The sequence below is a fragment of the Kogia breviceps genome, chromosome 9 (genome assembly GCF_026419965.1).
Source record: "Kogia breviceps isolate mKogBre1 chromosome 9, mKogBre1 haplotype 1, whole genome shotgun sequence".
Classification (NCBI taxonomy): Eukaryota; Metazoa; Chordata; class Mammalia; order Artiodactyla; family Physeteridae; genus Kogia; species Kogia breviceps.
This window is the reverse complement of record NC_081318.1, coordinates 87,540,492-87,553,808: the sequence shown is the minus strand read 5'-3', so window position 1 is coordinate 87,553,808 and position 13,317 is coordinate 87,540,492. Positions and strand designations below refer to the sequence as shown.

The window sequence follows — 13,317 nt, the reverse complement described above, 5'->3', positions numbered from 1 at the left end:
TTACTGTGACAGGAATGTCCTACAACTGAAGCACAGCAGTGAATCAATTTTAATTACATAAAGAATATAAAGTGTTAACTTACTGTATCCCAAGTGAGCAGTGAGGAGTATGGCAAGAGCTTATCCATGTTACTTGTCTCTGGATAGATGCTCCAATATGAAGAAGCTGAGTAAGTTTTGGGCGGGGGGGGGAAGACATGTTTTAATATGAAGAATAAGGCAGTAGACATTGTAATGCACCCAAACAAGCAAACCCACAAAAGTTTTCATTCCCTTATCCTTCATCTGCAAAAGGCTAATCATTATGGTTCTATCCACTGATTAAAAATGTTCAGGTTCTACTTTTTACACTGAGAATAATTTTTTAAAAATTATTTGGCACTTACATCTATCCGAATGACGTTATAACCACTTCACACAGAACCAGCCAACACAATGCTTAAATAAAAATCACTAATAAGGTTATAGAATCAAGATCATATCTTATATGTCATCAGCCTCTGAACAGCCACAGCTTCTTACAAAACCACAAGAGAATGAAATTTAATTAGGTGCTGACTACAACAGAGTTTTAAAAAAATGAGAAAACACTCCTAAACAGCATTTTGACAGACTGAGGCATTATCAATGTACTGCTTTCCCTTAAGCAAAAGGGTCAAGGGTTCAACTTAATATGCACCATCAGCAACACCTACCAATTATAAATTCCTGAATGAGGTCAAATGAATGGCAGGCAGAGATGTTCTCAGAAATCCATTGAATAATCTTTAAAAAGTAAGAAGACAAATCTATTGGTATTTAAATCTGCACTCTGCCCCCAGCACCAAAGAAGTACAAAATACATATGAATAGTTTAAAATGTTATATCTCTTTTAGAATTGCCTAAGAACACACTCACTTCTACACAATCTCTGAGATTCATAACGTAAGGCTGTGTGGGTAAAATATAAATGAGGTCCTTTTCATACATCATTTTAATAAATGCCTTTGACTGGGATCCAAGTAAGCCTTCTTGAACCCAATGTTCGTTTTTGCTAGAGTAGGACATATTATAGCAAAGTCGCAGTGTGAAGAGCTATAGGCACAGGAGAAAACCAAACTCAACCACTGAGCTTGGAGGCAGCAGACCTGGGTTTGAATTTCAGCTCAATTACACCATTTAATCATTGTGAGCATGGCTATGCTATCAAGGAAGGTACAATCCCTGTTATATCAACAGTTATCTCAATCAACCTCTAAAACCATCCTCATCTGCTGCAGGAACGAAACCCATTGTTCCCGACCTTAGAATTGATGTTATGAGGCTTGCCTAGCCATACAGCACTCTTGCATTTCTGATCCTGCCAATAATCGTTCTTATTTCCAAACCTACTCAAGCTAGTTGTACTTATTTTCACAATTAGTTAATAAAATATTACCATAGACAAGTGAAATATGGATACAAAAAGAATGCTGGCGGGTCAATAAAAGTTGAAAGCTTGGGAAAGACTCCAAGGCATGTCTCTAAAACACTTATTAAAAAACTAGGTGTGAGACAACTATAAAAGAAAAAATTGCCTGATATACACAAACTGCTTTGAAAGGATTTTTAAACTATTGACCTCCTTAGGGAATAAAATGAAAAGAAAAGAAAAAGAAAGTAACTGGAAGAGCCATACAGGTACAGATAAAGAAAGCCAAGACATAACTTAGTGGTTTTATGTAAGAAAAACGATTTTGAACTCCAATTAGCTGATACACAAAGAAAGGGCCTTAATTTACATCAAAAGATACAGGAATAAATGTACATTTATATATTTTAGGTTAAAATAAAATATTTAGGCCATCTTTTTTCAATCGACCAACCACCCATGGGTCCCAATCAAGTCTAATGGGGGGTTTCTTCAACTTCACACAACAGCTGTAATATTAAATGATGAGACATATGAAAGTGCTTCATAAACTATAATGTGAAATATAAATGTGAGCTATCTCTATTTAAAATGTCATAAATAGATTTTATTTACCACCAGATTTTAGTCCTTTTCATGATATACACCAAATACAAACCAGGAGAAAAAGTAGGTATTTGAGAAACTATTTACCGAGCACTTCCTTGGCATGTTCCTGATAGAGCTAACATTCACTCACAATATGGAAAAGAGAATAGTGAAAAGAACAGACACGTCCTCCAAGTCTGAGGTCTGTGTCCATAAAAAAGGAGCACAAGTGAAGAATATGTTCAAGTCAGGACGGAGACCATAAACCTCAATTGTTACCAGATAAAAACAGCTTCTGCTCATTTCAGCCACTCAGTGTACATGTCTTGTGTTGTCCATTTGCCACTTTTTAAACTTAAGCTATATCCCCACCTTGGCTTCCAGTTGCCGTGGGTCTCGGCCACATGAGAGCACACAGTGCAACAAGGCCAGCTTCTCACAGTCCAGCCGGGCGTTCCACAGGAACTCCAATAAATATGACTGGTTGAGGAGCACCCTATAGATCTTTCCAGAACACCAATCCAGGACCAGGGATCCTGACAGTGACTGTAAAGGACTATGAGGTAGCATATCAATCACTTCACTGTTTCCTGGCCAAAAAAAAAAAAAAAAAGTAGCTCAGCAAATAAAAGAAGCCTCTCTCCCCCAAACATAAATATTAACGTTAAAACGAACCCAAATGTACCCTGTTCATGAGGGGAAAGACTACAGCCATACCTGTCAGAAACAGACTGTGGCAGATCAGGTCTGGATGTTGAATGTTAAGTAGATGAAAGAAATGACCAGGTAAGTAAACAGCCACGTAATAGTCTGTGGAAGAGAAAGATTTAAGTCAGTTCCACGTGGCAAGAGCTGTGCAGGTACAGATAAAGCCAACAACTTTACGGTATCCCTATTTTTCTCTGAACCTCTTAAAACACAAAGGTTTTGACCAATGTAATAAGAAGCTGTCTGATGTCAGTACAGTCCGTCTTCCTAGCAATATCTCGTTTTCTTCAGACATTTAGCCATGGTTATCTCAATTTATATCTGTAGTTTTGTTTCTAAGAGAACTGTGGCTTTATAGGAATCTAAATGAGCTCTCAGAGCAAGTTAGAATAAGAAGTATCCAGCACCATGAATTCTTCCTTAATCTGACAGGCTGGAAATAGCTTATCATGGGAATTTCCTGCATAATTTCTGCCATGCGGGGGAAGCTCTACAATTGAGTTTCCTATGTCCGCCCGCTGCTCATCACCGTTTGTCATCTTCTCTCAAGAAGCTTTAAATTGATGCTCATCAAAACAGTCTCTGCAGGCATTCTGACACTTTGTGAAGCACTAATTTGTCTCCATGCATAGCAAGCTGCCTAGAACGCACATCTTCACAGTCCCTGCACGAGATATTTCTGTACAAAGAACATATGTATACAGATTGAGGCAAGGTATAAAAAATAGGTTTCTGGAGAAGGGGGCAAGGTAGAAGTAGCCCTTGCCAATAATTTTTCTAGGATCTTAGAAAAACAAAGCAACGCATACAACAGTAGTGAATTTCATATAGATGAAACATTTAGATGATAAGTGAGTCAGCTAGACTCTTTTTTTCCCTAAGAAGCAAAGAAATACATGCTAATAATGTACATAGAAGGCATTCTGTGGAAGAGAAAGGAAAGAGGATGTAAAACTCTAACCAGTTGACTTATAAGTGTCCTTTCAGTCACTGTGGATTCCCTGATGTTAAAGTAGTTAGCACAAGTGGTTGCAATAATGTTACCATTATGGTAATGCATAAGTAGAAAAACACAAATAATGATATAGTAGGGCACAGTGGAAAGGCATCAGATGACCTAGATTAACTCCTAGCCCTACCGCTTAACCAGTTAATTAGGGTGGTACTATGTCCCTGGGAGAGGGGGCATTTGGAAATACATGAGGGTGTTCTGAGTTGTCACAATTATTCAGGTAGAAGGGAGATTCCTACTGCCATTTGATGAGCGAGTGGACTCCAAGGAGGTTAAATCCCTCGATGTGCAGGACCCTCCCGCCCAAAAGTTACTATCTCACCAAAAATGTCAATAGTGCCTGTGGTACGCTGAATGATGACTCCCAAAGATGTTCACATGGTAATCCCTGGAGCCTAAGAATATGTCACCTTAAATAATGAAAGGGACCTTGCAGATGTGATTAAGGATCTTAAGGTGGGGGGGGTATCCTGGATTATCCAGGTGGACCCAATGTACTCACAAATGGTTTTATAAGAGGGAGGAAGAGGGAGAATGACTACAGAAGAGAAGACCACATGATGATGCAAGAGACTGGAGTGATGTGGTCACAAGCCAAAAAATGCTAGCCTCTATGTGCTGGAGGAGGCAAAGAATGAATTCTTCCCTGGAATCTCCAGAAGGAACCATTTCTGCCCCAACCTTGACACCTCAGGACTCACTCATTGCAAATTCTCACCTCCAGAACCATAAGACAATGTGTTATTTATCTAGGGGCTAAATGTGTGGTGATTTCTTATTGCAGCAATAAACTAATATAGTGCGCCTGATAAGAGACACTACAAGAAGCTTGGGCACACATCACAGACTTTCTGAGACTCAGTTTCATTTTCTGTAAAATGGGGATAAAATCACCAGGAAGAATTGTTGTAAGGATCAAGATAACAAGTAAAACACTTAGAATACAGTATTAATTTTTAAAATGATAGTTTTTTAATGTATAAACATATCTTTCTTATATACAGGTGTTTGGGGCTCATGGAAAACTTCCTCCAAAACTCTGTTCTTTAATAGTTCAATCAATATAAGCCCGCTTTAAGAGGGTGACAATTCAGGGAAATTCCATGCAATAAATTGCAAAAAAGTCATCACTCAAAAAGCAATACTGTTGTCATAAAAATTACCTCTAGAATAGTTCTTGGGTACAATTTTGTGCCTATATATTAAAATCTGTTTAAAGAAGGAAAGATGGCTTAATGTGAGATAGCCTATTTTTACAAAGCTCTAGTATTTTTGCCCTCTCCACGCTCTGAAGACCAGAGATTAAATCATGCCTGCCCTTTTCAAGAGTCATTCCCAGGGGCAAGAAGAGGAAGGATACCTTTGACCTCACAAAAGGCTAAGTTTTTTTAGTGGAGAGTTTCCCACATCACTCTCGAGATGGGATGCTGATAAAGGATTTCTGATAAGAATCAAGTCTCAGACCCAGGAAACCTTATATTTATCCTTCTTACCACAGGAAGCAGTAGAAGCAGGCCTCTCTAAAGCAACTTCCCACAGGTTCAGAGCTCATTTTAAAAACTGGCACATACTGGCCCACTTAGCATTAAGATATCTCTCCTCATCAATAGTATCATTCAAAATTAAAATCTTTTTTTTTTTGCAACAGTGTGAACGGACCTAGAGAGTATTCTGCTCAGTGAATAAGTCGGACAGAGAAAGACAGATACGCTATGTTATCACTTACATGTGGAATCTAAAAAATAAAACAAACATATATATAACAAAACAATAGCAGACTTACAGATATAGAGAACAAACGAGTGGTTACCAGTGAAGAGAGGGAAATGGGGGGGCAAGATAGGGGTAGGAGATTAAGAGGTACAAAGTACTATGTAGAAAAATGTATAGCACAGGGAAATATAGCCATTATCTTGTAATAACTTTAAATGGAGTATAATCTATAAAAATATGGAATCACTATTTGTACACCTAAATTAATATAATATTGTACCTCAATTATACTTCGATTTAAAAAGACTCAAAAAATATTTTTATGGTCTTTATCACTTTGGTTCTCACTTTGCCCAGTTTCTTCCTTCCTAAATCTTTGTCTTGATGGTAGATGGGCTGGGAAACAGGGAAAGAAGAAAATACTAAAGCATCCATCTGCTCTAAACCTGAAGCTTTTCTTTTTAAAATATTGTGCCATATCCCATATGCAGGCAAACAACAGTTCTGTTTAGTCTTGTGCTAACAGGTTTGTGCCCCTCATCCCAACTGGCATGGAACAGCAGCTTGCAGTAGGGAGGTACGATAAACCCCTTCTTTATTTTCTTCATTACAGACTCACTATGTTTAAGCCAAATACTCAAGTTCCCTTTACCATACTTACTCAGTGAAAAACAACTCAATCAAGCTGATCCATAAATAATTTATGGGACTCAGAAGCTTTTAGCAATTACCAACAGGGAACAGACAATTTCTCAAGGGCCTTTGTCTCTCTAGAATCAAGGGACAACATCACACATGATTTCTCATAGGCTTTTAGGAAACCTCTCGCTCACTGTCATCATTTTTATACTAACATATGGCTTTTTAGGATTGCTACTAAAAACATAATAAAGCCCACAGCCTAGGTTCCCTAAGAAAGGAGATGCACTGCCTCAACCCCTGCCAAAAGGCTGATTTTTTAGGGTGCGGGGGGGGCGGTTTCCAGAGAAAACCTTCCCTTATCTGGCTTCAAAAACGTCAGTCATAGTCATCACAACCTGAGTCCCGAAGAGGCATGAGGAAAATGAGGCATAACATGTACTGGAAGGAAGAGACAGAGCAGAGAGACGCCTATGCCTCTTACTCACCAAGGCTGAGAAAAGTAATGCCCTTTGTCACACGTGAGTCAACACGCCCAAGAGTAGCAGTGAAGGTCTTGCCGTGCCCTGTGGAGAGAGAACATGAAGCCAGAGAAAGGATGTTAAGAAACAAAGAGCTGGAATTCCACCCAAGGCAGTGACTCCATGTCATACTCTCCACATTTAGTAACTGTGAAACTGACAAAGCAAGTGTCTTTGAAGCCCTAGAGCTCATGGTTCCCTATCATTCTCCAAAAATCAGCATTGAAGGAGGATCACCTGAGTGCAGTCACAAGCCAGTAGATCTTCTGGGCTTATGTATAATTTTAGACCTTAAAAGGTGGCTTGTGCTGGGATAGAAGGACCTGAAGAAATCTACTTAAGGATCCAAGAGGTGGAAGAGACCAGGTGGCTCACTGGCCCTCGTGCCTCAAGGTTCACTGTCACACTCTTGCAGTCATTAAGGCCCTCAGAGGCTTCTCTGAATCACTTAGGAATCTCACTGTGACTCAGAAAGGGTGTTAGACTATCTACTAAACTCAGTGTAGTGCTGGGCTTCACTCTCCACTCTTCTAACTCTTAATCATGGTTATTAGCTCTTAATAAAACTTTCAGAAAAGTTTTATTTTCTGGCTTTAATCATTAGAAAAATGTATGAAAACGTTCCACAAATATCAGACTTGTACTATTAAAGCATAGACATAGGTCTTCTGAATTTACTTTTACTTTCTTCATTATTAAGTTATTCAACTCTTTTACTTTAGTCTCTAACTTCTGAAGGTACTATTAGGCACTCCTGCAGAATAAACTCTGGTGTGACCTGGCATACATTTTTTTTTATTTTGAAAATTTTAAGCAATTTTAACTCTACCCCACAGTATGTACTATATAAATACTAATTTTAAGGAACTAAACAAGCGAAATAAATACTCTTTAGTATGGTTCAGGCTAAAACTATTAAAGGGCACTCTGTGATCAACTACAGAGCTAGAAAAGTTTGGGCACTTTACTCCTGTCCCCAAGGCTGACTGTTGACATATCAATTTTTGGGCCACAGATGTATGAAATTAAATAAATGTATCTTAGGTCTAAGACCTGTTAAGGACCAAGACCATGGAAGCTTTTAACCAAAACCCTATGTACCTTTGTAAGTTAAATCTATTGGTACCTTTCAGTTGGTAATAATAAAAAAGCAAACACACACACTTTGGGCAAATACATCCCTTAGCATTGGTCTACAGGCTTAGAAAAAAGACAAAGGTCAAGAAAAAATGTATTACAAAATATTATTTTAAATGTAATATAAAAATAATTAGCTAACTTAATATTCATCATTCATGAATTTCTTCAGGAAATATGTATTATATAGGTATACAGATATACAATGTACTGATTGAATTTGTTACAAGGTAATAAGACTTTAAAGTCTATCTACTTTGCTGCTATTTGGAAAAAAATGACTATGTAAAAGTAAAAAATAAATGAAAAGTACCTTTATGAAAGTAAAGCACTGAATACGTGATTTGTTCCCAAGTGTCAAAGTTCGGGCAGTAACATACACACAAACTTCCTAGAAGGAAGAAGGTATTTAGTAAAGCCTAAAAGAATCGTAGAGAAATAGAAAATTTCCTAAGCCACTTAACCTTACTGTTATTCCTTTAGATGTTCTGCCTCAATTTACCTCATAGATTATTCCCAAATTCTAGAAATGGACTATTAACAAGTTGCTAAGAAATTTCAATTCAACAATTACTCAGCACACACTATAAGCAATTTATTGTGGTAGGTTACTGAAGGCTAGGAAAATGGAGAGAGAGAGAGACTTCTGTATATGAAATCACAGGAACCTAGAGAAGTTTACAAAGCTTCACGAGATTCTCCTTACCTACATATACTCCCCTGTGCCCTTTTTTAGCTTGCTTTCCAGCCACTGCTAATAGCTATGGACCTCGGTTTATCAAAAATGTGTCACCTATTTACAGAAAGTTTCCAGTGTTCTTCTTTATCTAGAATGGAAAGCAAACTGGGGCAACAAGAGCAAGTGTGGTGTGTGAGCCTGTCGCCATCCATATTTGGGTCACTGAGGAGAGCTCCTGGCATCAAGTGACCTTTCCAGATGAGCCCTGACCACACTCACTTAGCCACCACTATTCTAATGCTACCATTTATGTGATCACCTGAAATACGAGATTTCCAGGGTGGAAAGGAACTTGACAAGGAACCTGGAAACCCAGCGCGAATATTAACTAGCTGTGTGAACTCAATCATTATTCTACTCAGTGAATTGCAATATTTCCTCTACCATACTCCACTAGAGTTCCTTTATCAAAAATCATGGTAGGAAAAAAAGGCCCATTTTTCCTAAGAAGGCTATTTAAGGACATGTTTAAGCATTTCGTTATAATATTTATCCTTTGTGACTCTTTCAATGACTTTTAAGACTGCCATATATTGTTAGAAATTCATTTCATTGCAATATTTTCAACACAAAACAACAAAAAAGAATAACTTTATCAGATAAAAAAGTAACAATTCTGTTAGATTTAAAATTACTGTTATGCTTAATGACCACACAATGATAATAACTTTTCTTTAAAATTACAGCAGACTCGCTAAAAATAAAATAATGCTATACTAAAGCAGATATAAAAAAGAGTAATTGTAAGAGTTACAAAAGTCCTCTGTACCACTTTGACTACTTTTATACAGTAAACATACTACCAGCAAAACCCTACTGGTTTATCCTGTTCTTTTACGTTCTATGATCACAGGCATTTTTAGCAAACAGAGTTAAAAGTTCATCCTCTCTAGTAATAAAGAAATAAGAATTAAAACAAGGCACCACATTTTTCCTTTCAAATTAGTGAAGTTTTAAAAATGATAATCAATTCTGTCAATGGAGCAGTAGGAAAAACATTCTCAAGTAATAGTAATGAAAGAGTGAACTAGTACAACCTCTCTGAAAAACAGTTTTGCCGAGGATTAAATATATTCACACCTGTTGACCCAGTAATTCTTCTTTTAGGAATCTACCCTGAGGAATGAACGTGAAATGTCAACAATATAAGGAAGATCATAACCTCCATTCTAGCAAAACCCTCTGCACACCATCCTTTAGAGAATTGAGGTTATCATTTTCCTTGTTTTGAAGAAAGTTAAAGTGAGATGTAGAATAAACTAACCTAATTACATACACCAAGAGCCATATTCAGATCTCATAAGCAAATATCTCCAAATAGTTATGTTGTGGCTTAGTCCCTTCTCCCAATCGCAAAGGGGGAAAAAAAGACACAACAAGGGGAAATGGGCTGTGCACAGGCTCTGCAAAGCTATCCCATCTCTAGAATTTTCTTTGATAATGGAAATGTTCGATACCTGTGCTGTCCAAGAGGGTAGCCACTAGCCACATGTGGCTACTGAGCACTTAAAGGATGGCTAGTGTGACTGAGGAACTTCTTTTAAATTTTATTTAATTTTAATAACTTATTTGTGTGTTTTTTTTTTTTTTTTTTTTTTTTTTTTTTTTTTTTTTTTTTTTTGTAGTACGCGGGCCTCTCACTGTTGTGGCCTCTCCCGTTGCAGAGCACAGGCTCTGGACGCGCAGGCTCAGTGGCCATGGCTCACGGGCCTAGCCGCTCCGCAGCATGTGGGATCTTCCCGAACCGGGGCACGAACCCATGTCCCCTGCATTGGCAGGCGGACTCTCAACCACTGCGCCGCCAGGGAAGCCCAATCTTAATAACTTAAATTTAAATAGCCACATGTGGCTAGTGGCTACCCTCTTGGACAGCATAGCTCTGGAGCACTGGTTCTCAACTCTGAAAGTACATTAAAATTACCTGGGCCCACAGATGCCTAGGCTCCACCTGAGATCGACTAAATCAGAATCTCTGGGGTGAGATTCAGGCATCAGTATTTTTAAAATTTGCCTGAGTCATATTAATTAAATTCTCTAAGCCTCAGTTTCCTCAGTTGTAAATAAGGAAAACATAGAACCTCCTTCGTATGGTTCTAATGTGAATGTTAAATGAGGTAATATGTATAAAGCTCTGGCAGAGAAGTTATAGCTGGTCATAAAGGTTAGCTGCTTTATTATTATTATTTCAGAATAATTTTGCTGCTATTTACAAGTTGGAGGAAGTCAGAGTTTGAAAAAACAAAGCATGCTCTTAATGGCGTATCCAGAGATGTGTAATGAATATTCATCAATGATGAAGATAACATCTCAAAGTTGGCTAGCCTGGGGAAAACCATTTGGACAATGAAAGCTATTATGGACAAAGTTTTCCAAGGGAAATTATCTCATTGTAAAAGGCTCTATAAAATGCTAAAACACAGGCCTAATTCTGGGAACTTGTGAAGGGCAACTCTTGCAATTATATGTACAGGAAGGAGAAGTTACACTTTTCACCCCTCACTACCTCCCAGTAGGTGGTGCACAAGAAAGAATTACAGCCATCATGGACTTCGAACACACAGGAGAACTCTAAGTGCAGCTTCAGGGTTGACTATCCAATAGGGAGTGTATTTTCTTTCCTTCAATTCTTTAGGAGGTCCCTGATTTGTAAAAAATTTATTAGAAAAATCTATACAAACTCATAATCTTAATACATAAGTGTCCTGACATTAACAGAGCACTTTTGCCCATCACCAGCTCTCATGAGCAGCCTCCAGATTTTAACCTCTAACTCCCTGGAAGGTAGCAGATATCATTTCTTAGGGCAGGAAAATTCAGGATAAAGATGCTTTCAAGAATGTAAAAAGTAATGCTGAAAGGACAAAGTAGCTCCCGATGACCAATATGTGACAACTGAACATCCAATGTTATTACAGCATCGGCATTAATGTAAATAGTTGAAATAAGCCGAGTTTGTAAAAAGCTCTGAGTCTACCTATATTTTTTTCATAACCATGTTTTCTGTTCTTCACACCAGTGGAAAATTAAGCTCCCTATTATAGAGGGGTTAGACTCTTTACTCCCTTCTCCGTTCCTACTTTGCTGAAGTTGGTATTTGTTTGTTTTAACAACGAAGGTTAAAAAGTTATTTCTGAAAAGTAATTTGGGAAATACACGAACTGACAACTTCTTAGTTGAAAAGCAAAAGGGTGCTTCTCTGGTTTATTTCATTATAAATCTGGAAGCATCCCATTTGAAACAGGCTTATTTTTTCTATTTCAAAGCTGACTGGGAGAAGCAAGGCTCATTTGCTATTCTCCTAGATGTTGCTGAGAAAGGAAAAAACAGACTCTTTCACATCTCGTGCCAGATTAACCTAACATTTTATTTCTTAAGATATGTCATAGATAGCCTATTTATAAACTGCTACTGTTCATGAGAAATTCCTATGGGAACAAAATAAGAAGGAATACAAGCTTCATAGAATAAAAGCCTAAAATGATTATTTATATCCAACAGATTTAAAGTCAAATACAAGGTAGCCAAGTACTACCCTGGTCCTACCACCCCATGAGCTCTGGATCTCATTACATGCCATCTTCTAAGCAAATTTGCTCTACTGGTCATTCCTCTCTGCTGTGTATTGTCATCTTTTCTTTTCCACTAAATATCCTGTAAGCATTCAAACATACTAGAGTCCCTACTGTCTCAAAAAATGATATTGCCTAAATCTCACTTTCTCTTTCAGCTTCTGCCTCTCTCGTGCCTGCACATGCTGCTATAATTTTTCAACTCCCACATGACACTTAACCCGTCACAATCAAGATTTCATCTCAATCACCCAGCACAAACTACTCACAGTAACCTCCATGAAGCTATATCCAATGGACTCCACCTCTCACCACCTACTAACAGTCACTCTCTTTTATGAAACCCCCTCTGCTCTTGGCTGCTATAACACCTCACTTGGTTTTCCTCTTCTCTCCCCATACTTTTTCCTTTTGCTTTGGATGTTCCACCTAACTTTTATATATTTTTGCTCCCAGATCTAATTCCTAAACCTCTTCCCTTTTGACCCTTTACCCTTCCCACGGCTTCAAATGCCAGCTATGGTCTAACAACTTCCACACTTATTCATCTCCAGTCCCGACACCCCTTCTAAGCTCCAGGTCTCTTAGTTAACATGTCCAAAACAAAACTCACAATCTCCCTTTCTAAGCCCTACCAAAACCACTGCACCTCAGTAAATGGCACCACTGTTGACCCATTTGCTTGTGCCAGAAACCTGAGAACCATTCCTCTTCATCTAGTTCATAGCAAGTCTCCTCAGTTCCATCTCCAAAATTCATCTCAAACCCACCTAGTTCTCTCCACCTCTACTGCCCAAACCAGATCAAGCCTCATCTCAAATATATGACTACACCTTATCCTAAGTGCTCATCTACCCACTTTTTCTCTTGTGTCCTCTGAACTATTCTTCACACAGCAGCCACAGTGATCTTTTCAAAATACATATCTAATCATGTCACTACCCACTTAGAACACTTCAGTGAAGGACCGCCAACGGACCCTAAAACCACCAGATGAAAAGTTGCTGGGGAATAGGATAGTAATTTAATGCCAAAGTATCACCTCACATATTACTAACACAAAGGTTGAAATGTACCTTTACAAGGGAGACAGGCAGTGGTTACCACTTAACCAAATGACCAAACTTAGCGTCACTAACAGTAGGACATCCTTATATTATACGTTTCCTGATCTGGTACAAATAAAGTTCACAACATCACCTATGAAATATTCTTACCAAAAATGTTTAACCTATGTCTAACAACGCCTTTAAGCCTAACTTCCAACTTACAGAAAATGTAAAGGAAAGAGAAAGAAGTT

The 13,317-nt window shown here is 38.1% G+C and overlaps 1 protein-coding gene across 7 annotated transcripts in view; it reads right to left on the bottom strand.

The window, feature by feature from the left end:
• Nucleotides 1-13,317, bottom strand: part of GSAP (gamma-secretase activating protein) — an 86,983-nt gene that overhangs the window by 38,993 nt on the left and 34,673 nt on the right. For 6 of the 7 annotated variants that reach the window (XR_010842276.1, XM_067042785.1, XM_067042780.1 and 3 more), the window contains 6 exons: nt 8,023-8,100; nt 6,540-6,617; nt 2,697-2,789; nt 2,352-2,569; nt 696-765; nt 84-166 (listed from right to left, as the gene is read on the bottom strand). Coding sequence is in view for 6 of the 7 variants with exons in the window: in XM_067042785.1 (XP_066898886.1) it covers nt 84-166; nt 696-765; nt 2,352-2,569; nt 2,697-2,789; nt 6,540-6,617; nt 8,023-8,100 (620 nt within the window). In the remaining variant the exon portion in view is untranslated. The remainder of the gene's footprint in view (nt 1-83; nt 167-695; nt 766-2,351; nt 2,570-2,696; nt 2,790-6,539; nt 6,618-8,022; nt 8,101-13,317) is intronic. The other variant, XM_067042784.1, reaches the window with a different exon arrangement.